This window comes from Rhinoderma darwinii, chromosome 3, assembly GCF_050947455.1.
Source record: "Rhinoderma darwinii isolate aRhiDar2 chromosome 3, aRhiDar2.hap1, whole genome shotgun sequence".
NCBI classification, from domain to species: Eukaryota; Metazoa; Chordata; class Amphibia; order Anura; family Rhinodermatidae; genus Rhinoderma; species Rhinoderma darwinii.
In genome coordinates, this window is record NC_134689.1 from 171,268,889 (window position 1) to 171,284,868 (window position 15,980).

Here is a 15,980-nt window from a genome sequence, read left to right on the forward strand (position 1 = left end):
AGAGAGGTCAGTGGTCCTCCAGGAGCGGAATCCCTGACCAGATCGTTGCCAATGCTCTGGCCGGGGATTCCGGAATCTTGAAGCTCCTAACATCACTGCCCATACATGGACAGTGACATCAGTGGCTACTCCAGGAGCGGAATCCCCGGCCATAGGGTTGCCAAGGCTCTGGCCAAGGATTCTGCTCCTGGAGGAGCCCTCGGCGTCATTATTCATATATGGACAGTGGTGTTGGGCTCTTCCTGTAGAGGAATCCCCAGCCACAGCATTGCCGAAACTCTGGCCCAGGGATTCCGCTCCTAGATGGAGCCCCAATGGCGCGATCAACAGGGAGTTGCAGTATCTTCAAGGGGGGTGTGGCACTATCTACATGGGCACTATTTACAGGGGACATTGTGGCTCTATGGCGCTATCTACATGGGCACTGTGTGTGGTACTAAGTGGGCACTTGCACTAGGGGCATTAAATTGTATGGGGGCAGCTAAGGCGGGATTATACTGTATGGAGGTCGCTATGGGGAATTCTACTGTATAGGGCAGCTTAGGGGGTATTATACTGTATGGTGGCAGCTAAGGGGGCATTATACTGTATGGTGGAAGCTATGGAGCATTATACCGTATGGGGCAGGTACGGGGCATTATACTGTATGGAGGCATCTGTGTTGGCTTTATACTGTATGGGGGCATTATACAATATGGGGAAGCTATGGGGACATTATACGGTGTGGCGGGCAGCTATTTGGCATTATAGTGTGGGAGGTTCTATGGGGGCATCATACTGTAGGGAGGCACTGTGGGAGCAGGATACTGTGTGGGCTGAACCAGGTGTGTATGGGCATAGATTGGGCAGGGCTAGAGGCGTGTCTTAAAACAAAAAGGTTGTCCCTCTTTGCAATTCTTGAAAGTTGTGAGGTAGCTATTATACTATTACTTTCATCAGTCATAATGTTACAGAAGAGCACTGTCCACATCAACTCCCAGCATCCTCATAAATGTGTTTGTTGCAACAACCCAGAGACAGGAATTTCTTATGAATAATGTACTGAAATTACAACCCCCAGCATGATGGTGGAATGTCCTGTAACTGTCATTCCTGATGCAGGTACTTCTGATAGTAGACCACAATTCCCAGAATTCTCAGGGATAAAACCGTCCAAAAGAGGCAACAGAATAGAAAATTCTAATATAGATTGCGAAGGGCACAGGACTACTTCACCGCATCAATGGGAGAATGGATGGAGCCATGTACCGTCAAATCCTGAGTGACAACCTCCTTCCCTCCACCAAGACATTAAAAATGGCTCTTGGCTGGGTCTTCCAGCAAGACAATGACCCGAAACATACAGCAAAGGCAATAAAGGAGTGGCTCAAAAAGAAGCACATTAAGGTCATGGAGTGGCCTAGCCAGTCTCCAGACATTAATCCCATCGAAAACTTATGGAGGGAGCTGAAGATCCGAGTTGCCAAGCGACAGCCTCGAAATCTTAATGATTTACAGATGATCTGCAAAGAGGAGTGGGCCAAAATTCCATCTAACATGTGTGCAAACCTCATCATCAACTACAAAAAACATCTGACTGCTGTGCTTTCCAACAAGGGTTTTGCCACCAAGTATTAAGTCTTGTTTGCCAAAGGGATCAAATACTTATTTCTCTGTGCACAATGCAAATAAATATATATAATTTTGTGATGTGATTTTCTGGTTTTTTTTAATATAATCTATCTCTCACTGGTAAAATTAACCTAGCCTAAAAATTCTAGACTGTTCATGTCTTTGACAGTGGGCAAACTTACAAAATCAGCAGGGGATCAAATACTTATTTCCTTCACTGTATGTGACATAAGTTTTATTAACTGAATAATTGGTTTATGTTTCAGTGTGACCCTTGTCCCCGACTCTCTTTGCAAAGATTATCCATCTGTTGTGCATACGAGGCTACGGAACACAAGCTGGGAGTGTGCACATAGGAGAGACCGCAGCTACTATACACCAGCGAGGGGGAACTGCACATAGGAGAGAGAGAGACTACTGAACTGTAGCTTGGGGGGGGGGGGGGGTTCACATAGAAAAGACTGCGGCTACTAAACACTAGATTTGATGGCGTACACAGGAGAGACCACGGTTACTGAACACCAGCTTGGGGGGTGCATGTAGGAGAGAGAGCTGCCAACTTTTGCTTACTTTTTCTTTTACGGAGCAGTTACTGAACTCGGTCCTTGCGGCGCTGATCACCGGGAGAACAGCACTTTATTATGCTCTGGGCGGCGCTGACCACCAGAAGAGAGAACAGTGCTGCATTGTGTGCTTGCCAAGGGTTTAGCAGCGACAAACACAAGGAAGCAATGCTCTCTCACCTGGTGATCAGTGCCACCCAGAGCATAATTAAGAGTTACTCTCTCTCCCTATGTTCAGCGCCGCCAAACACACAATGGCACTGGGCACCAGATGAGCAAATTGTGCCAGCAAAACATGCCCCACGTGCCGGCTATCAGGTTGCTGACCCATGGTATAGACTAACACAGTCCAAACCACTAAATACCAGGACCTGGCTGTGCGCTGGGCAGCAAAGCCAAGTGTAATTGTCACCGAGCGACATTTACATTTATTAATTGGACCACTAGTAATAATTACTTTTATGGCATCACAATTGATAATCAACAATAACCTATAGTTTTATTGTTAATATTTTTCTTAGTTAATACAAGCCAATTATCATTAAATTTGCTCAGAAACAAATCATGACAATAGTTGGTGAGGCTTTTAATGGGGCGTATTCAGGATTAGGGCAGAAGGACCTGCAAATACAGCAATGATAAAACCTGTTCTTAAGCATTTTTTTAATAATCAAGGTCTAAAACGTGATGCTTCAGAAATGTGACACATTTTACAACATTCTATGCGCAAACACATTTGTCTATTTTTCAAGAAACAGTTTGTTCCTGAAGAAAAAAAAAAAGAATAAATTATATCATTATTTAAGTGAAGTTTACTAACTTTAGCCTGTTATAATCATTTTGCTTTATTCCATGTCCAGCATTTAAAAATAAATAATAATTAAAGATCAAACCAATAGAAGTCCAAGTTTAATTTATGTTCCAAATTAAGAAACATGACGTACAGACCATCTGACCATCTGGCCAATATATAAGCCTTGCCAGATTTTCTACCAACAACCTTTCAATTAACCAATGTTATAATATCCTATGACAAAACAAAAAGATTCCACAGCACTGGACTGCAAGTGGGTGCACGCCTCAATTAGACCTGGTCCGCGGTCCTGGATATCAAGCAGACAAAAAATGGACAGAGGCAGCACTTCCAAAAAGAGCAAGAGCTATTTATTCACCCATGCGACGTTTCAGTCCAACAGTCCTTCTGTATTTTCTTCCAGTCTGTAAAATGGCCGCCGCGTACTGGAATTCATACTGCGCATGCGCGAAATTAAGATAGCAAATTCTGGCCAAGATGGCCGCCGTGCTATCGAATGCGCATGTGCGGGAATAGCCACCCGCGATCTCGCGGGATTTCGCTATGTATTGCAAGTAGTAATGATAGTCTCATTACACAGGTGTGCTATACATTTGTACACACTCTGGACAGCTGAGACCTAGAGGAACGAGCCCTGGTTTCCGTTTTCTGTTATTGACAACTTTGAATGTTTTTATTATATACATCTGGGTGAGTCATTATGTCATTAACACTTTAATGTACCTAGGACTGTCTTTTTCTGTACCAGTCACTTATTTATCACTCTGTATATTCACATGCACACTGGCATTCATATTTATCTTTTAATATTGTATTTTGTTTTTGTATCATCAACTTTATATTGGATTTTGTCTTAATCACTGTTTAATTTCAATTGGGCTTTGCAAGCCTTTATATACTGATGACTTGATGTGTTTTTATGCTTGAAAAAAGTCCAGTTGGACTGAAACGTTGCATGGGTGAATAAATAGCTCTTGCTCTTTTTGGAAGTGCTGCCTCTGTCCATTTTTTGTCTGCATAATATCCTATGAGTCACAAGTAAGTAGTCTCAGAATTTCTCACCTTCAGTTCTCCTATTACTTCTTAAGACATTTTCTGGTGTCACAGAAAGAAAACCATTGTTGGATAATTGTAAATGCAGGGCTCGACAAATCCCATTGGTGCAACCTGTGCAGCTGCACGGGGACCCAGTAGGTAAGGGGGCCCACTGTCACCTAAGGCCTAGTTCACACTGAGGAAAGACGCTTTATCTGGCTCTCATTGATTTCAATGACAGGTCAAAAGCAGAACCGCAGCAAGAAGGAACATGCCGCTTTTTTTTCCCCACTAGTGGCTAAAAGCCGGAATGCAAAAAAAAACGCCTCCGTCTCCGATTCAAATCAATGGGAGGCGGTTTTGGCAAAATCAGTGCCTATCTAAACTGGCACTTATTGAAACCGTCTTCTGTCTGTTAGATTGCATGTAAATGCCAGAGATAATGAATTTTATGGCTTACAATTACTCATGAATTGTAAGGGTATGTTCACACGGCCTATTTACGGACGTAATTCGGGCGTTTTTGCCCCGAATTACGTCTGAAAATAGCGCCTCAATAGCGCTGACAAACATCTGCCCATTGAAAGCAATGGGCAGACGTTTGTCTGTTCACACGAGGCGTATATTTACGCGCCGCTGTCAAATGACGGCGCGTAAATAGACGCCCGCGTAGAAGAAGTGACCTGTCACTTCTTTGGCCGTAATTGGAGCCGCTATTCATTGACTCCAATGAATAGCAGTGCTAATTACGGCCGTAATTGACGCGGCGTTCAAGCGCCTGCACATGCCGGTACGGCTGAAATTACGGGGATGTTTTCAGGCTGAAACATCCCCGTAATTTCAGTCGTTACGGACCCCCGCCGTGTGAACATACCCTTAAAGAGACATAAGGGGGTAATTTATGATAATATATATTGGAGATCAAGGGGTCCAGTTGTCTGTGTCCACCTTTATGTAACTGTAATTGGGGTACAGACAAACAGACATTAATTTCACAATTAACAGAAGTTTGCAGACAATGCCGTCAAAATAAATTTATACAGTACTATAGAAGATACTGTATTTACAGATACATATATTCATTCATATGGCATAGACTCCGTGCATAAATGCACACAGACATGTTCAGAGGTTTAATTGCTGTTTAGATCAAACACCACCAACTTTTAATGGCTACTTCCAGAAACGTAATGAATTAACAAAGCACATGTCATCTCAAGCTAGTTCCATTATGGTGCTTTTATACATGGTTTTGCGATGCGGTTCTTGGTTGCGTGGTTTCTCTCAACTTGTCTTCCCCTGTAGCAGATGGTCGGACAAAAACTGCATCGCGAAACCTCGACAAGTCACTGTTTAGCGGAGCGGTAATTGGCCACGCGGAAAAAGAGACTGCCATTCGGCACATGTGAAAGAACCTTAAACATGACAATGAATTCAGTCAACAGCCTTAACACTTACTAGTTGAGATGAGACAAGAAGGGAGGTTTTCAGCAGGAATGGGCAACCAATAAACTTGCAGCAATATCATGTCAACTTCAGAATCTCCAGGAATAATCTCAGATCCTTGAAACCATGGAACTATGATATTGAAACATCCACGGCCGCGGACTGTCGGAACTACTTACCTCCCTCCCCCCCCGACGGCCGCAGCCATGGACTTCCCGCTCCACTTTGCTGTGTCTCATAGGGTGCGCGCACATGCTCGCGCCCAGCCTTAAAGGGCCAGTGCACGCACATGTTTAACATCACTAATTAGCTCATGATCACCTTGGACTTAAGTAGGGCCCTGCCCTTTTGCTCATTGCCTGAGTGTTGTTCATAGTCCTCTGTTACTTCTTCAAATGGTCCCTTAGTGTTATCCTGTTCCCGTGCCCTGCTACCTGTATCCTGTATTGTAGTTGTTCCTGTGCCCGCTATAGTGTTGGAGTCGAGTTCTGCCATATCTACTGTACAAGTCCCTTGCGCTTGAAAATATATATATATACACATACACACACACACACACACACACACACATAGTCCAGATACAAATGAACACAGCACGCCAACATACCTATATATATCAGGCCATGTGCTCGTTACCAGGGGATGAATCAAATTCCCCAACTTGAATATAAAGCAACCATAGAACGTAGTAACGGCACCAGGACTTCAGAGTAGCTGAAACAGGGTGGATTTATTCACCTCGAGTTAATGACGTTTCAGTTCAACAGGGAACCTTTCTCAAGATATCCTTCTCTTTTGAACTGAAACGTCGCTCACTTGAGGAGAATAAATCCACCCTATTTCATCTACTCTGAAGTCCTGGTGCCGTTACTACGTTCTATGGTTGCTATATATATATATATATATATATATATATATATATATAATCTTGGTACACTGTAGTTTGGCCAGCTGCCATCCCGCTACAGCGGTGCGGCCCAGTGGATCCACAGACTCACAGATCGTGACAGTACGCTCAGGTCATGGACCCCGTTGGTCAATCCAAGACCACGACGACGTCACAAGCCACTGAAGCTCCAAGTTGGAGCTCTTCACACGGAACGGATTACATTCCTGGTCTTACCTAAAGCTGTCTATCCAGTTTTGCTTGGTCTGCCTTGGCATCAGTTGCATGCTCCAGTCCTGGATTGGAATTCAGGAGTTCTCCAATGGGGCCCCAAATGTCCCAACTGCTGCCTATTACAGATCCATCCCATCCAACCTCCGCTGCCTCAGTCATTGGCGGGATTACCCAGTAATTTTTCCCAGTTTGCAGACGTCTTCAGCAAAAAGGAGGCTGAGATGGATCCTCCACACCGGTCTTACGACTGTCCGATTGAACTGATTCCTAATGCTTCTCCTCCCCGTGGACGGGTATACCCTCTCTCCTTGCCAGAGACTCAGTCCATGTCGGAAGAGTAACTGGACCCCTTGCTCTCCAATATTTTATCATAAATTAACCCCTTATGGTGTACGGTCAACATCCTAGAATCCCTCTTCCTGTGTTGGCTACATCTCAGGTACCCGCAGCTGACTCTGCATTTGGGGACTTTCTGCAAATCTGGCAACAGACCCGGTTCTCTATTCTGGTGGTAGTTGATCGCATGAAGCGAAAGGCGGATAGAAGAAGAGAGCCACCCCAATATCTTCTGGGTACCAAAGTCTGGCTGTCCTCTAGGAATTTCCATCAGAAGGTGCCTTCATACAAATTTGCTCCCAGGTTCCTCGGACCTTTTGAGATCCTGCAACAGATTAACCCAAGCTTCGGCTGCCTCCTACCCTCAGAATCCCCAACTCCTTTCATATGTCCCTTCTAAAGCCTGTGGTCCGGACCTGCTACACTAAAACCCGTAGCCCTGCAGTTGCTCCCAGCGGTTCGTCCGATGTGTTTGTGGTAAAGGAGATCCTGGACTTCAATTAAGTAGGAGGAAGAGCTTTTTATTTGGTGGATTGGAAGGGGTTTGGTCCAGTGGAGAGGTCCTGGGAGCCAGAAAAGAACCTCAATGCCCCTACCCTCATGAAGAAGTTCCTTTCTCGGTCTGGCCCAAAGAAGAGGGGTCGTAAGAGGGGGGGGATACTGTAACATACACGGCTCTCGGACCGTAGGGACTACTCACCCCCCGACGACCATGGACTTGAGAGCGCTGGTCTGCAGGAGTCCCCAGCGCTCACTTCCGCTCCACTCTGCTATGTCCCATAGGGTGCGCACACACGCTCGGCCAGTGCGCGCACATGTTTAACATCACAAATTAGCCCATGATCACCCTGGACTTAAGTAGGGCCCTGCCCTTTAGCTTATTGCCTGAGCGTTGTTCGTATTCCTCTGTTAGTTTTGCAAATGGCCCTTAGTGTTATCCTGTTCCCGTTGTTCCCGTGCCCTGCTACCTGTATCCCGTGTTGTAGTTGTCCCTGTACCCGCTATAGTGTTGGAGTCGAGCTCTGCCATCTGCCACGTCTGCTGCGTTACACCACGTCTGGTGTCGTCTGCATCACCTGCAGTCAAGATCCCATCTGTGCCTAGCTGTTGCTACTCTCTGGACTATCACAGGTATCCTTGTGCTTTGACTATATATATATATATATATATATATATATATATATATATTACCTAGGTACACTGTCGTTTGGCCAGTTGCCATCCTGCTACGGTGCACACACCCACAGATCATGACAGATATGATGGTGTTCTGCTGACAAACAGGTGTTCAACCCAGTACTAGAAAGGTGTCCTTATAAAAGTGATCACCAAGGATGATTACATTTTAAAACCAACAAATCAAACATAAAAGCAAGTGTTACATTAAATCAATATAAAGCATAACCAGGGCCGCATCTACCATGAGAAGAGTTGAGCCTCTGGCTTCAGGCGGCACCCTGCAGTGTCTCAGAGGGGGCGGCATTACAGAGCCGATAGCGGAGGTTCCCTCCACTTAGCAGCTGCAGGATGTGCATCTCTCCTGTGCTACCTTAATAACCCCTCCCTGACCCTCCTCCCCTGCTCTACACTCTCCCGTCGTCATTGTAATGCGATCCTGCTCAGTGTCGGGACGGCGAGGGAGGCGCACAGGGTGTCTGCTCTGCAACTGAAGGGAAATCCTGACATGATGGACTCACCAACACTCGCTAGTGGTTTCCTCTGGAGTCTCTGTGCACAGCAAGAAAAGATCCATATAGGCAGCTGCCTGCACAAAAGGTAAGTGTGTGTTATGTATGTACTGTATGTGTAGAGTGTATGTCTAGCGCGTAATGTATGTACTGTATGTCTAGTGTGTAATGTATGTATTGCAGTGTATAGTGCATGTGTAGTGTGTAATGTGTGTAATGTATGTAGTGTAGTGCAGGTGTAGTCTGTAATGTGCATATTGTAGTGTGTAATGTATGTATTGTAGTGTATAGTGTATATGTAGCGTGTAATGTATGTACTGTACATTCGTTTCTTGCCCTGCCATTCCGCTCTTTTCAATAACGCAAGCAGCGCAGTGATGTCATCACGCTGCTTGCATCATTCAGCTCCAGCAGACCTGCTCATTAGAGAGCAGGCCTGCGTTGCTAGAGGATGGTGCGGGAACAGGATCAGGTGACCATGTAACTTTTTTTAGTTAAAGGGGTTGTCCACTACCGGACAACCGATGACCTATCCAACGGTTAGGTTATCAGTATATCATCGGTGCGGGTCCGACATCCAAACCCTGCACCGATCAGTCAATCCGGCGGCACCGGATGTTATTGCCCATTATGCGATGTACGGAGCCGGAAGCAGTTGGCTCCTTACATAGCATAGCGGCCGTGCTGCTGCTCTGCTCCTATTCACTTGTGCAGCTCGGCCGCTATTCCGTGGCCGGAGCCAGCTGCTTCTGGCATGTACGTCCGGCGCACGGAGGCAGCCAGAGTGGCTTAACGGTGCGGGGTCCAGATGTCGGACCCACATAAATCATGTACTGATGACCTATCCGGTGGGTAGGTCATCAGTTGTACGGTAGTGGACAATCCCTTTAACAGTGTGAGTGGCATTATCTACAGGGGCTTTATATACAGGGGGCTCTATTGGGCAATATCTACAGTGTACAACCAATCTCTTTAACTATAGTTCCAAATATCAAATGCTAACAAAATGAGAAGTTCAATATCTTTATTAATAATCCATTAAAAACAGGAACAGCTGTAAACAGACAATTAAAATCAACAGAGTAGTAGGACAATGGGGGACACAGCAGGTTTGATATGTATGAATACAATGCTAGGGAGCAGTATATACTGACACAAATACAAAATATATATCCCAAATATTATAGCACAAGGAAGAAGAGTCTGATTTAGACTATACACGTGTATATAATAATACTCCAAAATTAATCATCACTCACAAATATGTGTGTTTTTAGGTAGGTCACTAAATGAGAGGGTATGCACAATTAGTGTCAAATTTCCCACACAATGGTGATCGGTCCAAATAATGTATATACTAACTATGATTTGAAACCCCTATCTATATAAGGTGTCTTTAACACTAGCGTTAGTATATGTTTACCTCTCTTCAGTCAGTGGAAGTGAGGATCAAAACATTAAACGGAAAGCAACGGTTCCGTTAGAATTACCATTGATTTCAATGGTAATTCTTATGTTTCTATTGCTTTCCGTTTGTCTGTTTGCTAGGTTTTCTGTTTTGTTTTTTTGACAGAAGCAAAAGTGCAGTCTGCAGAACTTTTGTTTCCAGGAAAAAATTCATTTAGTGACCTACCTAAAAACGTACACATTTGTGATTAATTTTGGAGTATTATTATATACACACGTGTATAGCCTAAATCTGACTTCTTCTTTGTACTATAATACTTGGGATATATATCTATTTTTGTATTTGTGTCAGTATATACTGCTCCCTGGCATTGTTTTCATACATATCAAAACTGCTGTGTCCCCCATTGTCCTACTACTCTGTTGATTTTAATTGTCTGTTTACAGCTGTTCTTGTTTTTAATGGATTATTAATAAAGATATTGATATTCTCATTTTGTTATCCTTTGATTTTTAGAGATTGGTTGTATATTGAAGTAGTACCTAGTATCCATATCACATGTTACTACCGGGTATGTACCTTCTGTTATTTATAGGTTGTCAATATCTAATCGGGGACCTATTTACATATTTACAGGGGGCACTGTGTGCGTGCGTTTGTTGGACCCAGTGTTTTGGTGCTATTATATTCTTGGTGTAGTGTTTGGCAACATGAGAATTTTATCTTCGTTTATAGGTGCGGAAATGTTTGAAAAGTGAAAAGCTGAAAAAATCTGAGCGGCAAACTGCAGAAATGGGCCGTGGCCGGGAGAAGTCATCATAGAGGTCTTGACCGGATGGGGAAGATAAGAGAAAAAGAACGGCTAGAATCTGAGACGTCGTCACCTGTGAGTCACTCAATGTAAATGTTTATTCTTCCTCTAATCAGTACTGTAGTCACGGTTATATCTGCAGCAAGATGATGGGTGGCATGATATTTTTTGTGAAACCGCATCTCCCAGCATATCCTTACCTTTGTTCGAACCATACTGGGAGCTGTAATTTTACGCCGTACAACCCTACACGGCAGGGATTAAACTGAATTTGCTAATGATCTCTGTACTTAGTATCAGCATAAATACAGCTAATATATATATATATATATATATATATATATATATATATATACATACTGAGCTCGATTCTGGTGCTGTATATATGTACTGAGCTCAGTTCTGGTGCTATATATATATACTGAGCTCAGTTCTGGTGCTGTATATATGTAATGAGCTTTGTTCTTGTGTTGTATATATGTACTGAGCTCGATTCTGGTGCTGTATATATGTACTGATCTCAGTTCTGGTGCTATATATATGTACTGAGCTCAGTTCTGGTGCTATATATATGTACTGAGCTCAGTTCTGGTGCTGTATATATGTAATGAGCTTGGTTCTTGTGTTGTATATATGTACGGAGCTCGATTCTGGTGCTGTATATATGTACTGAGCTTTGCTCTGGTGATGTATAGATGTACGGAGCTTGATTCTGGTGCTGTATATATGTATTTGGCTTGTTCTGGTGCTGTATATGTATTGAGCCTTGTTCTGGTGTTGTATGTATATACTAAGCTTGGTTCTGGAGCCGTATATGTCAGAGCTTGGTTCTGGAGCTGTAATTATATAGGATATATTTATAATAACAAAATTGCAGGGCAGATGGAATTGTTTTAAATTTATTGTATATTTAATGGGAACCTGTCAGATAGGTTTAACCCCTTGAACCGCCACCATGCGGTAATACATGACCTGACAATATTTCCAAACATTCCCCTGTATGGTTTTTTTCAGATGCAGCAAAATATATCAAATCAACGGATTAAAACGGCGCATGCCATTTGCTAATTACTCTATAAAGGGTCATGGGGCAGTGCTGCTATCCTGAAGAGACACACAGTCCTGACTCCAAACCCACCTTTCCATGCTTGATTGACACCCCCCTGGCTGTTCTACATCACTACCAGTTTCCTCCAAGTTTCCCGGATGCACCATTGCATGGGCACACACTGTGCAGCGAGGCGTTTTTTGCCCGACTTCATTGCTGCACCGCACATGCCAGGGAAGTATAAGTCAATGGCGCATCCGAATGAATTTGAGGAGTGTGCTAGTGATGTAGAACAGCCAGGGGGTGGGGGGCGCCATTTCAATTTTCGCCTCAGGCAGCAGAAAAGCTAGAATCGGCCCTGAGCATAACACTTACCAAACAAACGCTGATGAAAAAGAAACTTCCCGGCAACCAATCCAACGACGATGGCAACGAGCCAAAGGATGACTTTTAAGAAATTCCAAGCTCCTCCTGGGTATTTAGTCACGATGAATGAGAAGCAGTTCCCAACAACAATGACATTGGCTTCTGTTTGACTATGAGATACAGGATCCTCAGCAAATATTAAGAAATTAAAAAATGTCACCAAGTAAGCAATAACTATCCGTGACCAGGGATGCTGGAAATAATAGCTGAAGTCTTTAGCCATTCTTGAAATCTTCTGTTGTGTCCTAAAATATAAAACAATTACTCTTTAGCATTCTTAATCTCACATGGTAGCAGCATGGGAAATGGGAAATCTCAACTTGCGATGTGTCCTGATTGAGAAGCAGTGACACAGATTACTTATTTGGTCTTCACTGCAGGCACCAGAAATAGATTCTAGTCTCTTCGGGAAGGAATTAGCCGTTCCCATCAATTTAACGTGATTCTGATCATTGAGAACATAAATATATAAACATATGACATATGCACAAACTTCATAGCACATTTTAAAGATTTTATTTAATATTAAATATTGTTAAGGGATAGAATAATGCTACTGAAAATAATTATTATAAAGCTTGCAACTAAAAAACAAAACAAAAAAACAAACACAATAGCTTACAAAGGACTGCTAAAATAGGAGCATGTTAACCAATACATCCCTACGATCCATACATAAATTAATGGTGTACATACCTAAGAGAAGCTCACCATGTGGCTGCTACGGTCCCCAGCCCAGATTTGATGCATTTCTTTTTCTAATAGAGCCTGTAAAAGGGATTCACTCCCCACATGCCCTACAAAGTTAGCAACTAAAGGTGATGGAAAAACATCAAGTCCTCTTATCCCAGGTGATTAGGGGTGTTCTGGTGTAGAAGCCCATTTTAGTCTTTGCTATGGGGTCTCCTTGCCTCTATGTATGTCCCTTAAAAAGGCTCTGTCACCAGATTATAAGTGCCCTATCTCCTACATAGTCTGATCGGCGCTGTAATGTAGATAAGTGGTTTTTATTTTGAAAAACTATCATTTTTGAGCAAGTTATGAGCAAAGTTAGATTTATGCTAATTCGTTTATTAATGACCAACTGGGAGTGTATGACGCTGACCAATCAGTGTCATACACTTCTCATTGTTCCAGCCCAGCCCAAAAGCCATAACTTTTTTTTTTTTCCGTCGATATAGTCCTATGAGGGCTTGAGTTTTGCGGGACGAGTTGTAGTTTCTCGTAGCACCATTTATTGTGCCATATAATGTACTAGGAAACGGGAAAAAAACTATTTGTTGGGTAGAAAATGAAAAAAAAAAACGCTTCCTCCATTGTTTTTTGCGCTTCGTTTTTACAGAATTCACTGTGCAATTAAAACAACATGTTAACTTTATTCTGCGGGTCAATACGATTACGGCGATACCAAATATATATAGTTTTTTCTATATTTTACTACTTTTACATGTAAAAGCCTAAGTGTAAAAAATAAAATTTATTTTGTGTCGCCAAATTCTGAGAGCCATAACTTTTTTTTATTTTTCCGTTGATTAAGAGGTATGAGGGTTTATTTTTTGCAAGATAAGCTGTAGTTTATAATGATACCATTTTCGGATACATGCAACGTTTCGATCAACTTTTTTAAAAAAAATTTGTGGGACATGAGGTGACCAAAAAAGAGCAATTCTGGCGCTTACATTTTTTTTTTTACGGTGTACACCCTGTGGGTTATATAATGATATATTGTAGTAGTTCAGACTTTTACGGATGCGGCAATACCAATTATGTTTTTTTTTTACTATGCTCTAGGGGGAAATGGGAATAGGAGGGGGGGGGGGTTTAACTGAAAACTAAAAAAAAAAAAAAAAAGTGAAAATTCATGAAAAGAACAAACTTTATTTTACTAATTTTTTATTTATTTTTTCTAGTCTCCCTAGGGGACTTCAACCAGCGATCGTCAGATCGCTTGCACTATATACGGCAATACTAATGTATTGCAGTATATCGTGATTCTGACAGGCTTCTATTAAGCCAGAGGCAGGTCTTAATAGGAGCACAAAGATGGCGGACCAGGGGGCCTTCATTAGGCCCCCAGGCAGCCATAGCAACCATCGCCACCCCGCGATTGCATTGCGCGGGGCGCCATGAGCTGTTAGAAAGAGGGGGGCGAACCCCTCTAACGATTTAAATGCCACGGTCGCTATTGACCACAGCATTTGACAGCTTAAACGAGCGGGATCGCGCTCGAGCACGATCCCGCACGTTACGCTGAAGTGTTGGCTGTAATATACAGCCAACCCCCGCATCGTATGGAGTGGGTTCACTCCGGGAGCCCGTTCCATACTTCCCCTACCCGACTTTGGCGTATGGATACATCAAATGTCGTGAAGGGGTTAAACGTTTATTTTTACACAACTTCACTTTGGCCCACTAGGGGACTCGAAGGCAGGAGGCCCTGATCGCAATTCTAATACACTGCGCTACATGCGTAGTGCAGTGTATTAGAGCGGTCAGCTACTCGCTGACAGCAAGCATAGTGGGTCATGACTTTGTCAGGACTCACTAGGCTTCCGTAGATGGCATAGCCGGAGGCCATTGTTAGGCCTCCGGTTGCCATAGCAACCATAGCCGCCCGCCATCATGTAGCAGGCCGTCGATGGTGGTTTAACCCCTAAGAAGCCACGATCGCTATTGAATGCGGCTTCTAAGGGGTTAATCAGCGGGGACACCGCGATCAGTCCCCGCTGAAGGAGCTGCGGCAAATGTTGTATGAGACAGCAGTTTTCACAGCTCCTGTATGTGCCGGGAGGACGGCCAAAGTGGCCGATCCTCCCATGATGTATAATTCCGTCATGGAGCGTGAACGATGTACTTACCATTACAGAATAGTATGTCAAGGAGCGGGAAGGAGTTAACATAATGCAGAACACTCTAGTGCCACCTATACATGACTACCCTGGAAGTCTGTGTCAGACTCTTTATAGTGCCTTGACACTTGACTCAGTTTAAGACCTCAACCACACTTGCACATTTCCGTTAGTATTTGTGAGCCAAAACTAGTAATGGGTCCAAAACACGGAAGAGGTGTAAATCTTTCCATTATACTTTTCCTCTGTGTGGGTTCCACTCCTGTTTTTGGCTTACAAATACTTATGCAAAATACTGCCGTGTGAAAGCAGCCTAAGGCCTTATTCACACGACAGTGAAAAAAAATGTCCATTTAACACTGATCAACTGTCAGTTTTTCATGGCCATTTTGCATCAGTGTGTCTCTAAATTTTCATCCATTTCCAGTCCGTCTGTCCGTTTTTAATGGCCGTTTGACATCCATTTTGCATCAGTTTTTCATGGCCGTTAAAAAAACTGATGAATTTCATTGGTCAGGCTTTTTTTGTCCCAACCCCCTAAAAACAGCAAAAGGAAGGTCACATGTTCACCTAGACACTATTTACAGCCTCCCTGTATATGATGCCACACCTGCCTCCCTGTAGATGATGCCACACCTGCCTCCCTGTAGATGATGCCACACCTGCCTCCCCTGTAGATGATGCCACACCTGCCTCCCCTGTAGATGATGCCACACCTGCCTCCCCTGTAGATGATGCCACACCAGCCTCCCTGTACATGATGCCACACCAGCTTCCCTGTACATGATGCCACACCAGCCTCCCTGTAGATGCCACACCAGCCTC

At 43.5% G+C, this 15,980-nt stretch overlaps 1 protein-coding gene across 2 annotated transcripts in view; it reads right to left on the reverse strand.

Moving 5' to 3' along the window:
- The window catches only part of TMEM117 (transmembrane protein 117), a 384,863-nt gene that overhangs the window by 357,331 nt on the left and 11,552 nt on the right, over nucleotides 1–15,980 (reverse strand). For both annotated transcript variants that reach the window (XM_075857038.1, XM_075857037.1), the window contains exon 2: nucleotides 12,256–12,551. In XM_075857038.1, coding sequence (XP_075713153.1) covers nucleotides 12,256–12,529 — 274 coding nt within the window. In that variant the 5' untranslated portion in view covers nucleotides 12,530–12,551. The remainder of the gene's footprint in view (nucleotides 1–12,255; nucleotides 12,552–15,980) is intronic.